A 12,583-nucleotide genomic window follows, 5' to 3' on the forward strand; every position below is an offset into this window, starting at 1 on the left:
GTGTCTTTATTTTCAGTTTTCTGTATTTTCTAGTTATGCTTTCGAGGTGTAGATTGTCTAAATGCTATTCCAGGAGCTTAAGCCAGTAGATTTGCATTGTCTTTTAAGGGAGGGGGACTCCTTGATGTAAATATGAAATTGGCTTTAGCAAGAAAAAAAAAAATGTCCCGATGACAATGGATGGCACAACGCGCAGAGAAATAGAAAAGGTCCCGCGCTTCGTTGCATGGCTATTGTTTTTCCGGAAAGCGCGTCTTGGTCAATTCCTTTTGCAAGACTAAACCTCAACGTCAAATTTCTTGTACAATGCCCTCTAAACTTAAATAAACTTCTGTTCTGCTGTAGATAAAATAAAACAAATTAATTTGTCAAGCTGTACATTTAAGTAACAAGTGAGCATATATATCAGGCTTCCTTTTGTTTCATTCACCTTGTCGTTGAAACTACAAAATAAATGTTCTTCCTGTATGTATTGTAATACTATATTCATCATGGTCTATGTCTATCATTCTATGAAAGTTCTTGCCAAATTTTTTCTTTTTAGTTTTGATAAATTCTTGATTTTGAATATCGCGTGTTTTGGGATGTTCTGTTTTCCCAAGCCATGTGAGATTGCCAGTAAATAAATAGTCATTTAACTTCATATAATACTAATCTGCAAATTATAACTTTCATTATTATTTTTTTTAAATATATTTTTAACATACAATTATTTGTTTGAAAATATATTTTGGTTATAAAATTAGTGCAAGTAAATTGAAGTTAAAAATTATATTTTTTTTGCATATATTGTAACTTTGAATTAATGTCGACATTAGTATCACTGGATCGTTTAAACAAAATTTATTAAAAAATGTATTGTCTAATCTTAATCTAATCCTAAAATTTCGATTATATTAAAAAAATAATTAATCGATACCAATTAGTAGGAAATATAACCGATCATTTTTTACCGATTCTTTATACAAAAAAACTAGCTAATCACAAACTGACACGTTTTACATTTATATACCACTGTTGATACTAAACAAAACTCATCTTATACCAACTCTCATACCGTATGGAAGTTGGTTGGAAATAGTCGCATAAAACGCCTACAACACCCATTCTCTATCAAATTCGATAGAAAATGAGGAACACAAACCCTACCGCGGTAGTGCGGTAGCAAATGTTTTGCTTAAAATAACGTTGTCTTGTGTGTGACAATTTTTTTGGCAAACATGTTATGAAAAAATGTTTCCCGAAGCAACACTTTGTTCCACTCCTTTCATTTACACTTCAAGCGCGCTAAAAGCCGTTGCTTTAATGCCTTGTTACGTATACTTCACTCGCTCGTTAGCGCTTTAGTTTGATTGCGGAGAGTCCATATTTAGTTATTTCCTACCACCATCGGTAGGAAACCGAGTATGAAATTGATTTGAAAAGAATTTTTGACTTGGAAATCAGTAGAAAATGATCGGTAAAAAATATATCGGTAGGGGTAGGAAAAATCGATTCTCTTGTTACGATACATTGAACATAATAATTAATTTTAATAGATTGGTGGTTATATTTTAATATTATACCATTTTATACTAATAACTTTTAGACTTATATTTGATATTTTTCATTAATTTGATTTAAAATATTTAGCGAATTTTGATTAAAAGACCACGTAATGGGTGATTATACTATTAAGGAAACTTTGAATGTTTCCTGTTACTAAAGAGATTTCCGGACCCATAAATACTATTTCTTCATTTTAGTATAAAATTTTCGAGAGAATATTTATGGTTGAAATAAACTTGATATACAAATCAAATTCATTATAATGCATTTTTCGGTTTGATTTCCCGAATACTATGGTAGGTAAAAATATGTTATTTGCTTATTTTAAAAATAGTTTTTCGGACCTAATACTTGGATGGTTTAAGTACTCTGTCGTTATTGGTTAGGTTCAAAATTAAAAAAAAAAACTTACATCAAATTAGAACTTAAGACATGATTCTGCATAATATATAAACGGACTCATTATACTTACTAGTTCAGCTACAAATGACACAACCAAAATACTTTACTCTTGTAAAAATGTTTTATGAAAAAGAAAATTCAAAAATAAATAATAAATAATATACTATTATATTTTGGAGTAAAACACTATTACATATGAAAAATTAGTGCAAATTATCATGATTTAATGTGTGTCAGATATTAATTTGAGTCAAGGATCGAGATATTTTTCGAATATTCATTACGTGTTTAAAATGCAATTATATGAATAGATAATGTTCATTCTTACTCTCTCCGGAACAAAAGAAGTTGGCAAGTGATCAAATAATGGATGTCACTTAACCAAGAATGATTCAATGCCCTAATTTAATAATCATCATTTAATCAGTGGGGGGCGTCTTTGTTCTTTTCTGCTTATTTTATTCGGAATTGGTCAGTTCTACCTTTATAGATTTTTAGTATAAATAGCTGCAAGAGTTGTTCACTTTCACTCAAACTATAATACTCAGGAAACTGAAACACACAAATGAAGATTTTATATTTTTCCATCTTGTCAATTGCTTTTGTTCTTTCATTCTTACCAGCAGCTATTTCTGATGATTCTCATCAAGATTTTGTTCAATGTCTAATCCTTAAAAGCTCCTCTTCCATATCCCAAGTTATTTATACTCCACAAAATTCTTCTTACACATCTGTCTTACAATTTTCCATTAACAACCTCAGGTTTGACACTCCAAGTACTCCCAAACCTATTGCTATTGTCAAGCCTGTCCACGAATCGCAAATCCAAACTGTCATTTATTGTTGCAAAAAGCATGACATTCAAATGAGAATTCGGGGAGGGGGACATGATTTCGAAGGCCACTCGTACATTGCACAAGTCCCATTTGTGTTACTTGATATGATTAATCTTCGTTCCATCAGTGTAGATCCTGTAAAAGCTACTGCATGGGTGCAGTCCGGTGCAACACTTGGTGAGCTATATTATAGCATTGCTCAGAAGAGCAATACACTTGCATTTCCAGCTGGAGTTTGGACAAATGTTGGTGTTACTGGACACATTAGTGGTGGAGGATATGGCATACTGAGACGAAAGTATGGCCTTGCTGCTGATAATGTACTTGATGCACGGTTAATTGATGCAACCGGAAGGATTCTTGATAGGAAATCTATGGGAGAAGATTTATTTTGGGCCATTAGAGGTGGTGGCGCTTCGAGTTTTGGTGTTGTTCTTTCTTGGAAGCTAAAGCTAGTTTATGTTCCAGAATTTGTTACTGTGTTTCAAGTTCAAAGAACTTTAGAGCAGAATGCTACCGAAGTACTTGATCGCTGGCAGACGGTTTCCCCAAAACTCCCCAAAGACGTTGAAATACGAGTGGTAGCAAGCACTGTTTGGAAGTATATGCCAAACGAAGATAGGAAAACTGTACAAGATGTTGGTTCTGGAAAACTCCGGGATAATGCTAAAAAAACTGTAAGCTTAACATTTGTTGGGTCGTTTCTTGGGCGACAACAAGGATTACTCTCGTTAATGAAGGAAAAATTTCCGGAGTTGGGTTTGGTGGCACAAGAGTGTAGTGAAGTTAGTTACATTCAATCGGTGCTCCTTTTCTCTCTCTTTTCAGCTACTGATTCTCCTGTTGGTTTGTTGAATAGAACGAGGCCTAGTATAGCTTTCAAGGCGAAATCAGGGTTCGTGGACAAGCCTATTTCAAGAGAAGGCCTTGATGGTTTGTGCAAGATTCTTGTCCAAGCTGCACCGGGAAGAACAAATTTCATTTTCACTTCATACGGTGGAAAGATGGATGAAATTTCAGAATCTGCTACTCCGTTCCCTCACAGAGCCGGAACGTTGTACATGATGTACATGAGAGTGCAGACCGATGGGGACACATTGAGTGCCATGAAATGGATCAGAGGCTTATACGAGTATTTGACTCCGTATGCTACCAAATCCCCAAGAACAGCATATCTGAATTATAACGATCGTGATTTGGGAGTGAACAATAATCAGGATACTAGCAGCTACAAGCAAGCAAGTATATGGGGTCGAAAATATTTCAAAAATAATTTTGATAGACTGGTTATAGTGAAGTCCATTGTGGATCCAGATAACTTCTTTCGACATGAGCAAAGTATCCCTCCCTTCTCATAGATTATCCCTCCTGTTTGCTCTTTTCACATAATCAAAGTCAAGCTGAGGCCAACTGTCTGTAGATTATATACCCAATATATACCTCTTTAAATTTATTAGTCAGGCAAAAAAAACTACATTTCTTGCTTGGCTCTACACAATTTTTGTCATCTTCTCAGTCTTGAGGACAAAAATATAAGTTTTTTTCGAAGAATTATTTGAAGTCAAATCCGGAATTAACAATTATAGGGACTTATTATTGATTCTAGTCCTTGACCACAAACATAATCAGTTATACATCTTCTGATGAGATATGAAGGGGGTTTTTACCATCACTTTCTTTCATTTTTGGGGCAAATGATATATTTCTGTGTGATTCGCTACCTTAACCCAAAGATAATCGCATTACTGACAAGGTTCTCAGTATATATCAATCAACATCATCACAAAACCTTCCTGCTATTGTAATCAAATCAAACTGTAATACCTTCCTACTATTGTATTGAGTCATACAGACGAAAGTTCCAAAGAACTCCAACAAATTTCCAAAGTTGCAACACCACTGGGGGTAGTGGCTTTGAACATTATAAAACCTCTAACTAGTTCAAAAAAGTATCAGAAGAAACTGGTGAGGCAAACCAGACATCCCCCTATCCGGCCCAGAATATCGTGCAGCTCATCCCAATGATATCTCAATGTCCAGGGCCAAATCATTTAATCAGAGGAAAAAGAGACATTAACGAATAACAAACACCATTGTTTTAACATATTAACGAAATATTTTACTACTCATGGCCTGTTGCCTGTAGACCTTACAGTTAGATAAACAAAGACAACAGTTTAGGTAAATTTACAGGATCATCTTTATCTTTAGATGGTTATCTTAGTACTTTTACTTGATAAGAACACTGGTACCAAGGACTAGAGGCACATTTTTTTAAGTCGCCTTGGCAAAACCCACTCTCGCATTCTTATAATCAAATACGGTGTGATAGTAACCCATAAAGACATCTCCCAAGATCCTGCATCAGAAGGTTGGCACTTTAGTGCTTGAAAAAAAAAATCAGAGAATCATAAAACTTAAAACTTGAATCAACAAAATAAATCAGGATGGCAGCCTACCAGAGTGGTCCACGAGGAGGAGGAATATCTAGAGCAGTAAAGCCACTAATGCATTGAGAAGCTGTTCCCTCGCCAACTTTCAGTATGTACTGATTAGTATGATAAAAAAGAAGATCAATTAGTAACATGATTATATATTAAGTTGCGCCTTTTTCAGAAACAAGGCAATTTACAAGATGTCACAAGAACTGCAACTACATTCAGGGAAGATGATGCAATGTATTCATGATTGAACTTTTAAATTAGTTTCACATAGAATAGGATTATTTACAAATGAAACAAGGAATCGATGATTAAACTTTAACCAGATGTATAAATGGCCTAAAAATGACCGAAGCGTCTTCAATGATCATAACCTCGGCACTAGAAAACCACTCAGAGTATATACTAATACTAAGATATATGTCTTCAATATTCATAATAAGCAGGAAAGGTCCCTCAAACTATGTATCTCAGTAAAGCTAGGGAAATACTGTAGATTTTAGAACATCAAAGATTTCCTCCAAATCATTAAGGAACTGTAATATAATATATTTAAGTGTGAGAGAACAGAAATTTAAGAAGAAGATATTAACATTTTCTTTCACTTCCCATATTTGCCTTCCGGAAATTGGTGTGTGAACCAATTAAAATGTCAAATACTAAGATAATTATTAGGGTGGTAAATACAGAATAATCAATTGATCATAAAACTACACTTCTATGGGATTGAATAAGAACTTGTACATAAACAAGTTAGTTGTATAAGAAAGTAATACTAGACCCTCTAGAAGTAACTAAATCAGGGTACATTGAATTTTAATTTTCAGAAAGATACGGAGAATCATGAATTCCTTTCAGTTTTGATGTGTCATGTATCATATAACTGGTGAATGCACAATATTTTATATTATCACAATTCAGAAATTAAAATAACATGACAGCGATACCAAATAAAATTATAGTTGCAACATTGTTAATACTTAAATTGCTTGGATCATATTTAACACAGTAGATAGAAGTTAGAATTATACTAAGCTCCTCTCTTATTCAAGCTTTGCAGATACTTATCATGATTCATAGTGTCAGAACACCGAAGGCATTTTCTCTTCTAGGAACCAAAAAATGAAAGTAAACTAAATTGCATCATACCTGCGCAGCAGGAAGCTTTAAAATTTTGTCACCAATGGTAAAAGAGATGCTAGGCATTGAAGAAATTTTGCTACAATCAACACTTGATTCTCCCATAGGGCTAGGCAACCGGTCACAAAGCTGCAATTTATCACAGTTCTAAATGTACATAAATCATGAATGTCCTTTTTGGGTTTTTTGATACATTAACATATTACACCATAAAATGAGAGTTTATTCAAATCAACAAACAATCGAAACTCTAATTATCTTGGTTAGTGTACACGGTAGATTCTTAACTCGTAAGATACCTCACCATAGGATTAATGAAATCTACTAAAGAAAACAGATGTATCTTCATTACCTCATTAACATAACTTAGAATGCGATCCTGGGTCAGATTTTGCTTAAGCTGATTCTGAATCCACGCCACTGTCATTTCACAGGTAGAGCATAGAGCATTATGATGCCCAGAGGACCACCCATTTTTCTCATCTACAACACTCTCAATGCTGCTACTGTATCAGCATGATCATAGATACATTTAATTTACGTACAGATAAAATTTCATATTGTCTAACTGCAGTAACCAATATTATTTTCAACATAAATTTTTACTACAAGAAAACCAATCAAGCAATTTTGGAAAAGAAAGTGCACAACAAAAAGTAATTTGGCTTAGTCTTCTAACCTAACACCACGAGTTCCGTCGAAGGTGCACAAACCAATCTGGGAGCATACCTTTTTTGGTTGTTCCTATTTTTGTCCAGATCAGCAGAGTTGGTCAATTATCCATGTTATATTACACTAAATAAAGTCCAGAGTTCAAAAATCACTCTTGTTAAACTAATACAAGAAAATCATCAATTCGAAATTCCATTACTTAAATACCTCAGTTAAAAGCAAATCCATAATTTTCTGTCCATATTGATCAACAACAGTCTTGCATTCTTGGCTAACAACACCAACTGCCCCAATAGCATGATTTATCATGGTGATCACTGCCTGCAAATATGTGGAGAGGGAATATCAATAATTTATAGAGGAAACATACGACAGTTTAGGGAGATCAGCAGCAGTAGCTTACCGTTGGACCTGCTAACAAAGAAGTACCAGAATCGGCAATTGCAGAGCAACCTTCATTACAGTAACCTGCAAATGTAATCATGCTTTTATTGTGAGCCTATATAATTTAGCTTCTGTGTCTCTCTTTTTTTAGTGTTGTCTCTTTCTTTTACATGTGAAATTACATGCATAGTGTTGGATGTGTGTTGTTAGGAAGTGCCAGGAGAGAGGTGTAGGGACTAATTGTAAGTTACTAGTTTCTTTTACTTTATTGCTATTTAGAACTGGGCACGAAAGACAGCATACCAGTTTCTTTTCCATCAATGAGAACGTCACCCATTTTAAACTGTCACGAGAAAAAAGTTAATGGTAAAACATAATCAAATAACAGAGTGAAAAGTTACATTGAACTTTAACATCATTATACCAACCTGCCAATAACCTTTCTGCGTGACTGGAACATAAGTGTGTTCACCTTCATAGTGGCTTGAATCAACCCCACCAAATACAATTTCACCTCCTTCCTCTTCCCCTGTATGTCGATTAAGCCAAAATGAGAATATTTGCTCCTTAACGAGACCTTGTTTCACCATATTATACCTGTAACATACAACGCAGGTTTTAAATCCACCATGTACATAGGATGCTCCACCAGTAGACTTCCTATAAGTGCTGATATCAGCTTTCAACTTAAATATGACCATACTTAGAAGTAACTTTAAGAGTAAATATGTGACCAACTATAAGTAGATTAATGAAGACAAAATACCAAACAGGGACAGCTTTTCCAACAGATATCTCCTGAAACCCAAGCCCAAGTATACCATCAAACTTTGCTACCAAGAATGTGATACTGGGCTCCCTCGTGGCCTCAATAAAATCCTGACAATTTGAATTATATCAGCAAGCGGTAAGAAGATATTACAATAAGGTGACTGTATGTGAAAGTTATATTACCTGATTCCTAAGAGTTAGATGGCCAACTTTGACACTGTCCTGACTGAAAAATCCAGATATAGCTCCAGTTCCATAATGTATAGCAGCAGACGTACCTGCACAGTAGATTAGTAAACACATCTTTCATTTCAAGCTTCTGTAACAGTCGCATGATTAGTAGTATTTCCCTAAGCCCAAAAAGATTACAAGATATAACACATCACTGAATTTCCTACTGCTTGAATTACACAAGAAAACAATAAAAAACAAATAACAAAATGAACTATAACCAACATCTTACCAGACAAACAGAAAACTAATATAAAATAACTAATGCAAATTGTAATACAGAATTTATTATTTAAACAACGAACTGAACACTGAGAAGTATTGATACTTAATATTCATAATAATTCGATCTACATTTTAATATACGCCCTACAGTCTCTGTATCAGATCCGTATTCCTAAACTAATTATTTCAATTTTCCAGCATGTCTTTCACATTTTGTCCACCTTGTTAAGTTTTAGTACAGATATGGGCATTGACTGTCTTCTGATAAATTTGAATGACCAATATTGCTTCCTATTGCTGAAGCAAGACAATGTATCTTTAACTCTTTATGCTTTCAATTTCTTCGAGGACCGATAATTCAACTCTAACATTGAAATCTACAGCCCTCACCAAAACGTATTCAAAAGTAAACTCTATATTGCTAATTGTAATGGATTTGACTACCAGAATTCCATATCCATGCTTTCCATTTATCCAAAACAAATATATCATGCTTTTGAAGTATTTAACAGTGGCATGTACCATGTAAAAATAAAATTAAACATGAACTATCCTTCATCATTACAGTATAAAGTCAACTATATGAAGTTACAGAGTCGACAAGGAACTAAAAGAATCGTTAATGACGTACATTATTATGATTATTAAATGAAGAATGAAAACAAATGACCAACCATTTTTCTTGTAGGTACTCGATTCTTTTCCCTTATACTTGGCATGCAAAAAACATGCAACCTGCAAGAGATTGAGAATTTATTATTTATATGTACTGAAACATGTGACACAAATGCATAATGTACATATGTCATGTGTGTGGGTTTGTGTGTTTCACTTCTCTATCCTTTTAGTTAAAAAATGTAAATAGACTCACGGAAAAGTGGCACTTGGCAGATGGCACCCAGAGGTTAGAGCTGCCAGTGTCAAAAATCACAGTGAACTTTTGAGGGGGAGTACCAACAGCAATCTCACCAAAGTACTGAGCATCCATGTAGTTTTTAAGTGCCACAATATCAGTATCCTCAGAGTCTCCAAGTTTGCCCCCAAAATTACGTCTTCCAAAGGATTGTGGAAAGGACTTAACTTCTTTTGACTCAAAACGTCGTGCAATATGGCTATTTTGATCGTATTTAATTTTTTTTAGTCCAATTCTAAGCAACCCATCTTCTGATTCACAAAAGACCAAAGGAAGCAAGAGGGATGAAAAGAACAGTGAAACAGCGACATCGTACAATTTGACTCCCATGATTAGCTGCGGGAAATAAAAATACAAGAAATTTGTCATGAAAAAAAGGTGAATCTGTAAAGTATTTGAATTTCAATAAAATTGGGGTGCTTCCTGTAAACATGGAAAATTAAAATGTGAAAGCGGTTCTAGTCAGCCTTTATGAGCCATCACCGTCAAAATTTACAAATACACACACACACACACTTTGTAAACATGTAATGAACATTCTCTAAACCAATTTGCAACTACCACCAGTAATCCAGTTTTATCCCAAACTCCGAACCAGGACATCATGCAAATGGCCAATTATGCAGACAATAAAACAACAGATAACAATCAACTTACAAAATAGACCCTGATCAACTAAACAATCAACTAATTACATGAGTACTAAGGATACTACCCTTCCATTTAAAACAAAAATAGGTCATACTCCAAGATATACAGAGATAGATACATACCAAGGTCCTACTACAATACCGACCGTTACCATATCAAAGATGAGCGTATGGATTCCACTCTTCGACTTATAATTGGGTTTTCAATTGAGGGAAGTGTTAAATGGGTTTTCAATTGAGGGAAGTGTTAAATATATGATCATACGCCTTTTTTTAAGGTTTTACATTGATTGGTTAGTTAACAATCTTAGCCTAGCTAGGTACTAAACTAACTCTACAAACTTTCGAATTTCATACCATTTAATCTGTACGTAAAAATCAAATTTATTCTTCACAAGTATGAACAATATATAATCCAAATAAACAGATGAAATCAATATTATACATACAATTGAAATCTGTTCGTAGGCTAAGATAGTTTGTATTGGAACATAAATCAAAGCCAGTTATATGTATAAACACACATACAACACACAGATATAGTGCATATATCCAATTAAGTAAGTAACAATAAGAAAATAATGAAGAAAACTCACCAGAAAGATGAACTAGAAGAAACTGATACTAAGAGAAACTAACAACTTAAGTTTAAGAGAAAGTGTACGAGAGAGGCCGATAAACCTCGGCGAGAAACTAGCAACTTTGAATCAAGACCGTTGAATAATGTAAAAGGTTCGATTATAAAACCTCAGCCGTTGATATCATACGAGGAAGTTGTTAAAAGGCATTGGGTGGGCCCGTGATGAGGTTGATCAAAGGAGAAACTTTGGTTGTGGGCTGTTGGATGTGTGAAGAACGGTTACGAAAAGAAAGGTATATATATATATGCGTAAACAGAGGGTATACGTGTAGAACCATGCAAGATTGCTTAGCTCACAAGCGACACGAGGATGCCGTGTCTTCTGTTCTGTTTCGTGTCAATTTGCAAATTTACTGCTCATGTATTCAAATTTTTTATACATATTATCTAAAACGTATATTACTCCGATTATGATATTTATTAGAAAATAATTTAGATATCATATATCCTATCTTCAATATTTGTTAATCATATAAGCATTAGTTAAAATATATACGTCAAATTTTTGACAACTTTCTACCCTATTTTAATATAACTTTGCACATCAATATATATATATATATATATATTATTAGGGTTAAGTTTTATGAAATTCATTATTTTATTTGAGTCATTGAAGTACATATATGTTTAAGCAAGTAAAATGTAATTTAAAATATTATTAAAAATATTATTTTTTCGAATAATGTTTTACAAACATACTATTTTATTAAAAAACTTGCAGATTGCATATATTTTACAAGTAAAACATTGCAATATATATTATTCTACAAAACAATCTTAGTTTGCACAACATCAATATTCAGATTGCAGAACATAAAAATTGTAATTCTAAATAAATGAGATTTATATGATTTTGTTGAACTAATGATATTTGTGAAACATATTTCGCTAGATAGTACGTTTACAATATATTTTATTTGACGAACTCTGAGAACTCTAATGAAAAATGGACTTAATAGAACTTTACTTTATATTATTATTATATTTATATTTACATCTAATATATTTTATTAACCAATTTTATTAATTACTTTAATAAACATTACATTTTTAAAAAATACTAATAAATCTAATCTAATCTAATAGAATAGATTAAATATATATATATTTGCATTATACATATAAGTATATGTTTTTCACAGATATAAGTGTCTTATTATAGTTATACAATAATATATTATAAACATTTTTTTTATTAAATAAATATTTTTTTTTAAATATATCTATTTAAATATTAACTAAATTTATTTTAACATGTAAAATTTCTATATCTGCATATATTATATATATATAATAATTTAAAAATACATATTGCATAATATTTTTGAATATAATTAATTAATATAGCTAATATTACTAGAGTAAATAACCTTACACATTCAACAAAATTGGAGATGATGATGATTTAGCTAATCATTTTAGGTATTATGGTTGGAGATACTCTTATATAATAAAATTAAAATTAAGGGGTTTTTCAAAAATACATTTATCTTATAAAATAATTACAAAAATACTACCTATTTGAAATTAATTTACAAAAATACTATATTTTTAACTTTTATTTAAAAAACACGATTCACAACTCTTGCAACATCAAATGCAACTTTATTTCAAAAAGTTTCAAAAATTATTTTTCAATCCGCAACTCTTACATCTCAAATGCAACTTTACATCAAGAAAATTAAAATTAATTCTTGAGATTTGCAATCCAATAATCACACACAAAG

At 32.6% G+C, this 12,583-nt stretch overlaps 2 protein-coding genes across 6 annotated transcripts; one reads left to right on the forward strand and one right to left on the reverse strand.

Moving 5' to 3' along the window:
- The first annotated feature begins 2,502 nt into the window (after nucleotides 1-2,502).
- LOC141678673 (tetrahydroberberine oxidase-like) lies at nucleotides 2,503-4,364 on the forward strand. Its single transcript, XM_074485028.1, has one exon. It carries the CDS (start codon nucleotides 2,516-2,518, stop codon nucleotides 4,142-4,144), a length of 1,629 nt encoding a protein of 542 aa, XP_074341129.1. The 5' UTR covers nucleotides 2,503-2,515; the 3' UTR covers nucleotides 4,145-4,364.
- Nucleotides 4,365-4,865: 501 nt separating this feature from the next.
- LOC141677794 (aspartic proteinase A1-like) lies at nucleotides 4,866-11,054 on the reverse strand. 5 transcript variants are annotated; one of them, XM_074483864.1, is made up of 14 exons: nucleotides 10,810-11,054; nucleotides 9,522-9,899; nucleotides 9,325-9,385; nucleotides 8,378-8,472; nucleotides 8,190-8,302; nucleotides 7,852-8,020; nucleotides 7,727-7,766; nucleotides 7,443-7,507; nucleotides 7,247-7,360; nucleotides 7,047-7,111; nucleotides 6,720-6,867; nucleotides 6,377-6,514; nucleotides 5,246-5,334; nucleotides 4,866-5,145 (listed from the first exon to the last, which is right to left on the reverse strand). In XM_074483864.1, exons 2-14 carry the CDS (start codon nucleotides 9,891-9,893, stop codon nucleotides 5,061-5,063), a joined length of 1,554 nt encoding a protein of 517 aa, XP_074339965.1. In that variant the 5' UTR covers nucleotides 9,894-9,899; nucleotides 10,810-11,054; the 3' UTR covers nucleotides 4,866-5,060. The 5 variants fall into 5 exon arrangements, with proteins under 5 accessions (XP_074339965.1, XP_074339963.1, XP_074339967.1 ...); XM_074483862.1 differs by having other exon boundaries at nucleotides 6,720-6,873; nucleotides 10,810-11,052; XM_074483866.1 differs by having other exon boundaries at nucleotides 6,377-6,496; nucleotides 10,810-11,050.
- Nucleotides 11,055-12,583: the final 1,529 nt, after the last annotated feature.

The sequence above is a fragment of the Apium graveolens genome, chromosome 8 (assembly GCF_009905375.1).
Source record: "Apium graveolens cultivar Ventura chromosome 8, ASM990537v1, whole genome shotgun sequence".
In the NCBI taxonomy this organism is placed as follows: domain Eukaryota; kingdom Viridiplantae; phylum Streptophyta; class Magnoliopsida; order Apiales; family Apiaceae; genus Apium; species Apium graveolens.